The 12272-nt window shown below is 31.1% G+C and overlaps 1 protein-coding gene across 1 annotated transcript; it reads right to left on the reverse strand.

Moving 5' to 3' along the window:
- Positions 1–9292: 9292 nt before the first annotated feature.
- LOC141546886 (olfactory receptor 10AG1-like) lies at positions 9293–10216 on the reverse strand. The gene has a single exon (XM_074275040.1). It carries the CDS (start codon positions 10214–10216, stop codon positions 9293–9295), a length of 924 nt encoding a protein of 307 aa, XP_074131141.1.
- Positions 10217–12272: the final 2056 nt, after the last annotated feature.

The following is a 12272-nucleotide window of genomic DNA, read 5'->3' on the forward strand; positions in this document are numbered from 1 at the left end:
TCTGATTTTTACACGTTTGATTTTGGATTAATTTTTTATTATGTTCATAAGCCTTTTACTGTTGCCAAATTTTTTGCAATCACTATATTCAGTTATAAGACCACATATGAGGTTGCAACCCAGAGTATAAGAGGTTTGATCTAGAGGATGCCCTGTATCTACTAGCTTACTAATCACATCAAGAAAACACAGGCTGCTTTATTAGAAGCTCTTCTTAATGCAACCATAAACTATTTGAAAATTATACTTTAGTTTGATGTGTTCAATAATTGTTACTGTAGTAATATTTCATCAAGAGAGAGAGAGAGAGATGTAATAAAGATGTAATCCAAATCAATTCCAAAGAATAAAACCAAGAATATTTGGAAAATTCAGAGTATGGTTCTTATAAATCTAGCATGACCTTTCAAGCTACATATTTCACATAAACACAAATCTATGTATGTGTTTATATGGTTGTATATGTTTTTCTGTGCATATATGTGAGTGTGTGTGTCTGCGTGTTTACTGCATGTTGTTTAAATTGAGTTGAAGTCAGGAATGATTTTTTAAAATAGTAGATTGATGATTCTAATTTAGAGTCATTAAAGAACATTAAAGTACCGGCACAGTTTATCCTCTGATAAACTTCTTGGTTGCTAGGAATTTCAGCTACTTTGCCATTAAAATAAAAATGTTAAATAGAAACATTAAAGAAGTGGATAAATTTCATAAATATAAAATATTACTTTGGGGTAGAGCAGATTAGAATAATTAATGGAGAAAGGAAAAATATGAAACAGTTCATATCTACTGATTCAAAAAAGATAATTGTAACAGTTAATATTTTCAGTTTTTAAAGATTTATAAAATGATTTCATATCACAAATGTTAACATAATAATTTTATGTCAGCAAGATGAAAAATATAATACAAAGAATATTCTAAGTAATATGATATAAAATGAAATTTCATTTTATAAAGTAAGAAAATAAATTTACTTTCCAAGTTTCACATTTGATGTAAGTAAGACTTGATGTAGTATTTCAGTCTAAGTTCTCACGAAAACTAGACTAGTACTCCTACATAAGGTTCATTCATTGAAGTCATGTCCAACTCTTTTTGACCCTCTTTGGGATTTTCTTGGCTTGTATCCTAGAATTGTTTTCTATTTCATTCTCCAGATTGTTTTATAGATTAGAAAGTTGAGGTAAATAGGGTTAAGTGTCTTTCCCAGGGTCACATAGCAAGTAAGTATCTGAGGACTGACTTGAACTCAACAAAATGAATCTTTTTTATTTCAGGCCCAGAACTCTATTCATTGTACAATCTAACAGCTTGTTTTTTCCTGTACAATATCTGTTGTCTCTCCAATTTTGACTATATTAAATAAAATAAAAATTCCATAAATTTTGAATTAAAAAACAAACTATTGACTAAAAATATTAAATGTTTTTGATAAAAGTTTGATATTGAACACAAATACACACACACACACACACACACACACACACACACATATATATATATATATATATATATATATATATATATATATATATATATATACATATATAATTGGCAAAAATAAGGAAGACTCATATCTATGTCCCCAAATTTATTGTGTCTAGTAATACAAAAATAATTATTTTTCAATCACCATTTAAATAAATCATGAGTAATAATAGAAATAAAAATGAATATCTCTCTATCTTCACCTCAAACCTAGCAAATTATCTAAAAGGGGAAAGTTTATGAGATACTAAGAATCATGATATTCTAATGGTGAAGTTGTTAATTCTACAAAAGCTTCTGAAATTGCTCATCAAAAGCTTTCAAACTTCACACATTTTGGCCCAGTTATCTGAAAAAAAAAAAAAAAAAAGACTTCACATATTCCCAAATATTCTTAATAACTGCAGTTGAAAATAAATGATTGAAAAAAAGTAGAAATACAATAGACAATCTTTAGGGAATGACCAAAAACTTATCACAGGTTTTAACAAAATATTGTCACATAAGGGTAACAGAATATGGAAAATAAATAGATTTGGAAGGACTAATTTTTAGGGACAATAAAGTGAGAGAGAACAGGCAAAGAAAGCAGAAGAAGGACAAAAATATCCACAATATCTACCATACTGTAAAGTGTGGAAAGAGGTGGGGACAGTAACAAGAAGTTGGATTCAGATTAATTATTAAAAAAAAAATTATTTGTCTTGGAGAACATTCCTTATTAGGAGTGGTTGTCTTGATATATATATATATTTTTCTTAACTGGTTTTTTATCTTTGTTAAAAGGGAAATTAAATGGGTGAAGTATTATGAGAAATGACTGTGGATTAAAAGAAAAGAAGAAAAAATGAAGTACTATAAAACAAATGACATACATTACTATATTTTGCCACTTTTATGAGAGACCCCCAAAGAAGTCCTATTGTTCCCACATATATTCTTTGGTGAGTAGAAATGTGGTGTTGGATAGTCTAGAAACAGAATTTTTTTTTTATTTCTTGTATAATCTCTTTCATAAATCTCTCTCTAAGTAGGATCATAAAATCAAACTTGTGCAAAGATTATATGTTCGGATTCTTACAAGGTGCTAAGTCACTGGAATGGATATGATTATATAATTTAGCATGGTACTTAACAATTCTCTAGTTCATTTATATATTTACTAGAATTCCATGAAATTCACACCTTTAGGAGAGCATACTTTTAAGGAGCTCCTATAAGCCCAAGGAGTATCCACAAGCCCACTTTAGGAGGCGAAGTCTGATTCCCACACGCTAGGAGATTCAGAGTCAAGAGAGTCATTCAAGATTTCACCATGGTGGGGCTGGAGAGGAGAGGCTGGAGACACTCAGACAAGAGCTCTCTGGAACCAAAGAGAGAGAGAGAGGCCTCTAAGAAAGCCTGCTGAGCCCCAAATGGAGACAAGACTTGAAGGAGAAAGGAAGTGGAGATAAGATTTGGAAAGAGACAGTAAAGGACTTTAACTCGTGGCTGCATTTTGGGATTATTGAATTTAAAAGAAGGCTGCCTCCAGAAGCTCCCCAAGAAACCTGCCCCCAGAGAACAATTTTAAAACTTAGAGAAAAAGAACATTACAATTATAAATAAAATATTCTTTATCCCATTTAATTAAAAAAAAAACTTGAAGATGACACAGCAAAAGAGTTCACACTTACCTTTCATAGAAATTAGGTTACATTATTCAGCTCCTTCTTTCTCCAATGATTATACAGAAAAGACTAGAGACATCTAATAACATATCCATAAGTGACTTTAATGTTCATGAAAGTGTGTGTAAGGAGTACTATAACATAGGTAACATAGGAATTCTGATTTAGAAATGGAGATTGAAATGTAACCAATCTCAATTACTTTGCCTACAATTCCAAATCTATTCAATTCTAGAGTCAGGATTTGAAAATGATATTTTCATGGCTCACCATTTTTTTCTCACAAGTTATGATTCTTCTACTTTAATCATTACAACAGAGCAAAAAGCACTAAACACACACACACACACACACACACACACACACAAAGTAACTTCCTTCTAAAAAATATCTTTTAGAAGTGACTTAGCTCTCCTTTTAAGAAGAGATGATTCCTTCTCTTCTCAGTTCTCTTGGGATAATTCCTCTTCCAAGATAAATATTTTTTTTGTTTTTTTGTTTATTTGTTTTTGCAATTAGAGAGAAGGTCTCAATAGACCTCAAAGTCAAATCATCTAAATAACTTTTAATGAGGTAGTCTTGTATAGGGAACAAATACTTAGCCATAAGTTAAATGTACATATTGACACCTTAGATGTGGTGATATCCAAATATATAATTATTATAAGTTCACTTCTTTTTTCCTCATATTACTTTTGTCACTTGTAAAATATCTATGATGTGATTTTTCACTCCTTGTATTATAGTTTATAGTGAGAAAAGCAGTTAGCAAGGAGTATTTTTAAGCTATTTTTATTATTATAATTTAATTAATTAATTATCACAATTTAGGTTTTTTGTTTGTTTTTTATTATTTTTTTTTTTTTTTACTATTTAATATTTACTATTCCAGTACTGGGAGAAATGCAGCCACCAATATCTTGAACCAAACATTCTCTTCTGTAGATTCCTACTCCTGAAGGAAACATTTGGTATAATTATTGGGAAGGTACCCTAGTGCACTCATAGAAGAAGGGGAAATGCTAGGATCACATGATTATGAATTGGAGGATGTGGGCTTGAAATTTAGCTCAACTATTCCTTTCTTTTTTTTTTTTTTTTTTTTTTTTTTTTTTTTTTTTTTTTTTGGTGACCTTTAGTAAGATATTTCTCATCTCTGCCTCCCAATTTGTTCAAGTTAGGAGATAAGATCTATTATCTCCATAAGTCTCCACCAAGAATAGAAGACAAAATTACTCATAACACTTGGATGGGCAATGAATGCATCATCAATTAACTAATCAATATGGGAGGAATCCCTGAACTTAATACTTGCTATACCTAAAATCTGTGTCCTAAAATCTTTTGACCTTACTCATTGCCCTTTGCTATCTTACCAACTGATCTATTAGGTATCCTGATTTCTGTCATTTGGCTACTGGAGAGATGGACAGAGAGGAATAGAGGGAGATACAGAGAAAGACATATATCTATATATCTATATCTATATCTAGAGATGTAGATATATCTATCTATATCTATATTTATATCTATATCTATATCTATCTATCTATCTATCTATCTATCTATCTATCTATCTATCTAAAGATAGAGAGAGAGAGAGAGAGAGAGAGAGAGAGAGAGAGAGAGAGAGAGAGAGAGAAACACAGAGAGAAAGACCGAAATAGACATAGACATAGAGAGATAGACAGAAACGGAAATAGAATTAGGCCCAAAGAAACCAGAGAGAAAGAGAGAGAGAGAAACAGAAAGAGAGACAGAGACAGAGAGAAAGAGAGAGAGACAGGGAGAGAGACAGAATGAGAGAGAGAGGATCAAATAAATATTTACATTTGGATGATTGAAATCCTTTACCTCTAATATAACAGATCTATTTTTCAGAATTATGACCTGTTTTTCTGTTTTTGTCCATGTAATTTACACTATAGTTCAATAATGCCTTTATTTTTTCATGTATCTCATGTACATATGTTGTCATGATCACCCTTTCTGATTCTTATATTTATTAATATGCACATAATATTTTAACAATTCTATTTTTTTTCTGAGTCATCAGTTGTTCTGATTTATGTCTTGGTACCTGATTCCAATGACCCTGTCTTACAGAGCCCAATGACTTTGCACAGTATTACCTCAATTAAAATCAGTTTTATTTGCAAGTCAAGGCATCATACTTTTGATGTCATTGGTCCTCTTCAAGAATGAAAGATAAATAATAACAGAAGTCTTCATACAACCATACTCAAGTGTGGGTTTCATTTCACGAAGTGCCTGAGGTATCAAAAGACCACATGTGATTCTTTTCATGAGGATTACATGTTCTTTTTTTATTGCCTACACATAAGATATTGTATATACATTATGAACACTACGTTACATAAAAATAGAGTATATACCAGCATCAGTGCACTGTATTCATACCTATACATATTTATAGTATAACGCATGGAACATAAATATATACAAAAATTATACTTAGTATACTGCAATATATATGTATATAAGAATATATAAATACACACATAGATACACACATATGCAGAAACCTACATATACATGTAAACATATTCATATGTATTTTTACTCAATATTTTATTTACAGCATATTCCAGATATAGCATATATGCTACATATGTTGCAACATGTTTTAAAGTTTATTAAGTATTTATGCTTTGTATATTGCATATAGTATACTATATATGCAATAATCTATGTATGTATATATACAGTGTATTTATGTACATACAAACATAAGATATATATAATGATGTACATTTTATACATAGCAAATGTACCTAACTAGATATAGATGTACTATATATAGTACATAATAAATTTGCCTATCGATATACATGTACTATATGCAGTATATTATATATCTATTATATATATAATATATGTTCACATAAATATTATGCATATTATATTTAGTGCTTATCTGGTTATTTGTATAACATATTATATAGAGTCATATATAAGCATACATTCACTTCCATAAGGGTGCTTTTTGATCTATATGTCTATAGACATAGATATATATTTATAATAGATGTTTATGTTAATGCACTTATCTATCTAACTACCCATATATGTATGCATATTAATGGCATTAATTAGGTGGTACAGTGGATAGAGAATAAAACCCAGAAATAGGAAGATCTGAGTTAAAATATGACCTCAAACCTCAAACACTACTTCAGATCCTCATATGTACAAAGGGGACACATTGGAGAAAGAAATATTAAACAACCCCAGTACTTTTGCTAAGATAACCCTATAGAGTTGTTTATGGTGTGACAAAGAGTCAGCTATGAATAAATAATGAAAGAGCAACAAAAACAATATACATATATGTATAGTGTTTACATTTACACATATTATACCATAGATTGTATATCCATAAATACATACAATATGAATTCATATATGTATACAGACATGTCTTATCATCTTTTAAAACAAATCTATATATTCATATATACAAACATATTTTTCTATATGTAAATATAAAATAATACATTTGAGTTTCTTGTCAAAATACTGGTATAGTTTGCCATTTTCTTTTCTAATCCATTGTACAGAGGTGGAAATTGAAGCAGACTTGGTTAAGAGACTTGTTCAGAGTCACATATCTACTAAGTATCTGAGTCTGGGTTTTAACTCTGAAAAATGAGTCTGATTACAGGCTTGGTACTCTATTCAATGGACCACCTGGCTGCTGTTATATACTCTTATGCTATATGTCTGCATATATACATACTCAGATGTGCTATGGGCATGTACATATATATTCATAGGTACATAGATTTGCCACTCACGAAACAAAATAAAATGTAAAATAGACTAACAAATGCTCCTATTGGTGTTATGGTTTGGGTAATTGAAATTCTGAAAATCTTCTTATCTCCTTATTTTACTTTAAATTTATTTCTCTTTATACATTTTATATATATATATATATATATATATATATATATATATATATATATATATATATGTATATATATATATATATACATATATATATATATATACACACACACACACACACACACACACACACACACACACACATATATATGCATAAACACAAATGTGTGTAGATAGATAGAAGATAGATAGACAGGAACTAGATTTAAAATGAACTTATACCACTATCTTGCTTTTAATCTCACACATCATTCTGTGATAGAAATGAAAGTAGAGATGATTTTTATAGTGATTGCATCCTTAGATTAAACACAGGAAGATGCTAGAGTTATTAGATCACATCACACTTTTGTTCAAAATGAGAAGATACTCAATGGTCTAAGAAGTAATGGGTGAAAACAGCAGATGTAATGGGAAAAATAGAAGACATATTCAGGCTAGATTTTGAGCAATAATGAAATGGTAAGAATGCATTTAAGCTTGTGCTTTGATTAAAAAGCTTTATGAACAACATTGGTCACACAGATATACATATATGCACACACAGATATATACATGTACATGCATTTTTGTATGTATGTGCATATATGTGTGCATGTGTCTGTCCATGTGTGTGTATTTCAGGTATAATTAGAAGCAGATTAGTTTTAAAAAGTGAGATAAAGAGGTATCTGAATAGTTGTTTTGTCAGAAAATTCATGTTAAATAGAGAAATGTTATGGCAATAAAAGCTTTAACTACATAAAATCTGCCATAAAATTCAAAATTTGAAATTTCAGATAGAGCAATGATTAAAATAGAGAAGACTTAAAAGATGAATAATTCTCTTGAATTTGAAAGTCTTGAATATGAGAGGAGGAGGACTGTAAAAGCATTTGAAAGCTTTGTAGAGTATTATGGATAAAGGAAGGGTTAGAATTGAAGAGAAACAACTTTAAGCTTGATATAAGGGAGAAATCTCATAACAAAAATGAATATTCAGAAAGGAAATTGGCTGCTTTGGATTGCATTTGACTATGAACTGTATTGCAACAACTTTTTTAGTTTAGAACATGTTTTAGTAAAACATTTGTGAAAAAAATGAACTTTCATCACCAGTGGATGAGTTCTTTTACAATGCAAATTGTAATAAACACACTCCAAACATTTTACAAAGTTAATGTTCTATTAATTTAATTCTTAAAGATGAAGAAAAGGTTGCACTATCAATCATAATCCTAGAGCCATTCATTTTTATTTCTTGATGTTTGTATAAAATGAAGTTTTTTATCTCATGTTATGTCTTCTGAGTCTTAAATATAGTCAAGAGATCCAGAATACACTCACAGGAGGAAAAACATTTCCCACTATTTCAGAATATTTTAAACCATGTGGAAAGAGAGAATTTTAAATGAAAAGATTGAGTGATTTTGTGTTAAAAAATAATAATTCGTATAATAATCAAAACAAATTACCATCACTATGGTGAATATATATGACATTTTAAAGTTTTGGGGTCTCTTTCTCTGTTGTCCTTTATCTGTCTCTATACTCTTTTTAAATTTTAATTTCTGAGACTGTCATTCTTTGTCTCTACATGTCTGCCTGAATATCTCTCTTCCTCTCTCCCTCTTCCCTTTCTCCATTCATCCCTTTCTCTTTGCCTCCCTCCCTCTCTATTTTTATCCCTTCCTCCCTCTCCCCCCTCTCTGCCTCTTCATCTTTCTCTTCCGCTCTCTTCCTCTTCTTTTCTCTCTCCCTCTTTTTCTCCTTCCCTCTTTCCCTCCTTTTCTCCCCCTTCTGTCTTTCTCTGTGTCTGTGTCTCTGTGTCTCTGTCTCTGTCTGTCTTTCTTTCCCCTTCTCTCTTCTTCTTTCTCATAAATACATAATTAAATTGATCTTTTTGAAAAGACATAAATCCATGTGACGTTAGGTCAATGTTAAAAATACTAATATTATTACACTCAAAGTGTCTCTTTGTATTTAAAAAAATAAATAACAGCAATATATTCAGCTCTTTTACAATCTAGCAAAAGAAAATGGTTACCTCTGGCAGGTTCCTATATTTTCAAATACAGACTCTCAGTTGGTTTTCATTTTGCATATTTTTATACAAATGGAAAAATAAACAGGTTTAATTTTTCATAGGAACTATGAAGTAAAATAAAATAAAACAAAAGCACAGTTTATATATTTTGCTCATGATTCTCTGATCTGATTTACTTAGAACCTAGTTTTCTCAGTGCAGCAATGACATCTTTATTTCTTAGGCTATATATAAGGGGGTTAAACATTGGGGTCACAGTGGTGTAGAAAAGAGCAAACACTTTGACTGATCCTGTAGAGTGATGGGATTTTGGACTCAAATACACAATACTACCAGACCCATAGAATAAGACTACAACAATGAGGTGGGAAGAACAGGTGGAAAAGGCTTTGGATCTTCCTGAGGTTGAGGGAAGTCTCAGGATGGTAATTATGATTTTGACATAGGATGTGAGTATCAACAGAAAGGGAGTTACGACAAATGCCAATGCAGCAACATGGACAGAGACCTCTCTTTTATATGTGTCCCCACAAGCCAATTCCAGCAATGGTGGAGCATCACAGAAAATGTGATTAAGTTTATTAGGACCACAGAAATTGAGACAGAAAATCTGATAAGTTTCCTCTACCAGTACTGGGACTCCAATGATCCAGGACACCACAACCAGTTGGATACAAATCCTGCGATTCATGATCAGAGGATAGTAGAGAGGCTTACAGATGGCTACATATCGATCATATGCCATCACAGCCAGGAGCAAGCACTCTGCCACTCCCAGAATATAAAGGGAACAAGTTTGTACAGCACATTGTAGGAATGAAATAGTTCTCTTCTGGGTCCAGAGATCTGCCAGCATTCTGGGCAGAGTGACTGATGTATAACAGATTTCCAAAAAAGAAAAGTTCCCAAGGAAAAAATACATAGGTGTTTGGAGGCTTGGGTCAATCTTGATTATGACAATGAGGAGGCCATTTCCTAGAAGTATACTTATATAGACAATTAAAAAAACTGCAAAGAGAAACCCTTGGAGGTTGGGAAGGTCAGAAAATCCCAGGAGAATGAATTCCACCACAATTGTGAGATTGTCTCTTGCCATAAGGTCCTCTGCCTGCAAAAAAAAAAAAAAAAAAAAAAAAAAGAGTTGAGAACTAGTTAGTTAATAACTTTCTACTATGTTTTCAGTTTCCTTTTTAGGAAAAAAAGAGAAGGTTGGATATTATCATCAGAAATATTTCTCCCATATTTAATATTGCATTTTAAGTTCCCTTCTCAACATTTTATAACAAATCTTTTTGAATATTTTGTAATTTTGGGGAAAAAACCCCAAATCCCTCATTAAATGATTTTGAAGTGCTTCATATCTGCCAAGAACCACACTAAAATTTTATGACTATATTTCTTTAATATTTTGATAGAAATAAGCAAAGATAAAGACATGTAGTAAAACTATAAAATATTCCTTGACTTCAATATCAAAAGAAAAAACATTTAACATCATCCCTAATATTTCTCTTTTCTAAGATGATAATCTCTTAACAACAGGAATTAGAGCCTTCATAAAAGAAATAGAATAGAAAAAAAAGATATATAATCTTAACAAAGACTCCCTTACTACTTTGTATCATTCAGTCTGCCACCATTTGCTCATGGTATTATTTTCCCCAATAGAAAGCTTTCCCAATCTTCTCAGCTCATCCTATCATTCTTCTAAAAGCCAGGCTATTTCTTCTTCACCTTTATATTCCCTTCCTGTCTTTAATGATCATATTACAGTAAACTGTTTGCATTTTTGTCTTTCTTCCCAGGTTATTTTTACCTTCTGAATCCAATTCTTCCAGTGCAACAAGAAATTCATTTCTGCACACAAATATTGTATCTAGGATATAGTATAACATATTTAACATGTATGGGAATGGCTGCCATCTAGGGTAGGGGGTTGAAGGAAGGCGGGGAAAATTCAGAACAGAAGTGAGTACAAGGGATAATGTTGTAAAATAAAAATTACCCATGCATATGTACTATCAAAAATTATAATTATAAAATTAATTTTAAAAAATGACCATATTACAGGATTCATGCCAGACATTCCCCATTTATCAAATGCCCCCTGCTTAACCTGAAAGTTCTTTTCCACATGTATATTTTGTGCCTCCTACTGTCTTCTATGCATCTTAAGGGCAAAAGTCATGTCATATATACTGTTTTCTCTCTTGTACTGTGCCCTGCAGAGTTTGCTACTGAAAAAAAATTGTTATATGAAAAATAAAATTCCTCTGTCACATGACTTCAGGAATATATATTATCTAAAATAGCTTCTCAATTCACTGATGCTTAAAATTTCTTATTTAGAGATTCATTCAGTAGTATTAGTTACCCCATTATAATATTTTTTTCATTCACTATGCTGTATTCTCCTTTCACACTTTATTGTGGAACATTGATCAGCTCATTCCTACTGCAACATCCACCTGAAATATATGTGGTAGAAAAATGAAACATAATTCATACATTTAAACTTGAGAAGGAACTAGAATATACCCCCCAACATAATTATTTCAGATAGTGGGAGGTAGTAATGATACAGTATTTGTAGGGTTCTAGGTTCTTTTAGAATGACAGGTGCCAAGAAGACAGATACAACTGATGAAAATGCTAAGCAAAATTTTGAATAAAAAATTTCCTGAATCCAATATATAAACTCTCTACCAGCTTGGATAGTTTAATGTGAAAACACGTTATGTCAAAACAGTATAGATTTTGAAGATGGGTTCAAATCTCAGAACTAATTTTATTATCTATAATTAGAAAATAATTTATCATCTCTGGGCTTGATTTCCCTCATGTATAATGTGATGGGTGACTTCTGAGATTCCTTCCACCTTTAGATGTGTATGGTTAGGCCAAAAAATAGAACAAAGGCATGCCTGCTTTTGGACATACCATCATATTTTCTATTCTTCTATCAAGGAGGGAGGTGGCAATATAACCTTATATGTGGGGAAAGTTTGACTAGCCTTGAACTACGTTTCTGGCTCTATCACAGAGAAATGATGTAGCCAGGGTCAAATCTTAATTTTCTGTTCTTTACCGTGTTTTTGTGTTCTATGTGAATATTACCAAAACTTCTTATCTTCAAATTAATAGTGAGATTA

Source organism: Sminthopsis crassicaudata, chromosome 6, assembly GCF_048593235.1.
Source record: "Sminthopsis crassicaudata isolate SCR6 chromosome 6, ASM4859323v1, whole genome shotgun sequence".
Lineage (NCBI taxonomy): Eukaryota > Metazoa > Chordata > Mammalia > Dasyuromorphia > Dasyuridae > Sminthopsis > Sminthopsis crassicaudata.

Coding starts and splice junctions, on each gene's coding strand:
- LOC141546886 (XM_074275040.1), bottom strand. CDS start 10,216: ATGGCAAGAGACAATCTCACAATTGTGGTGGAATTCATTCTCCTGGGA.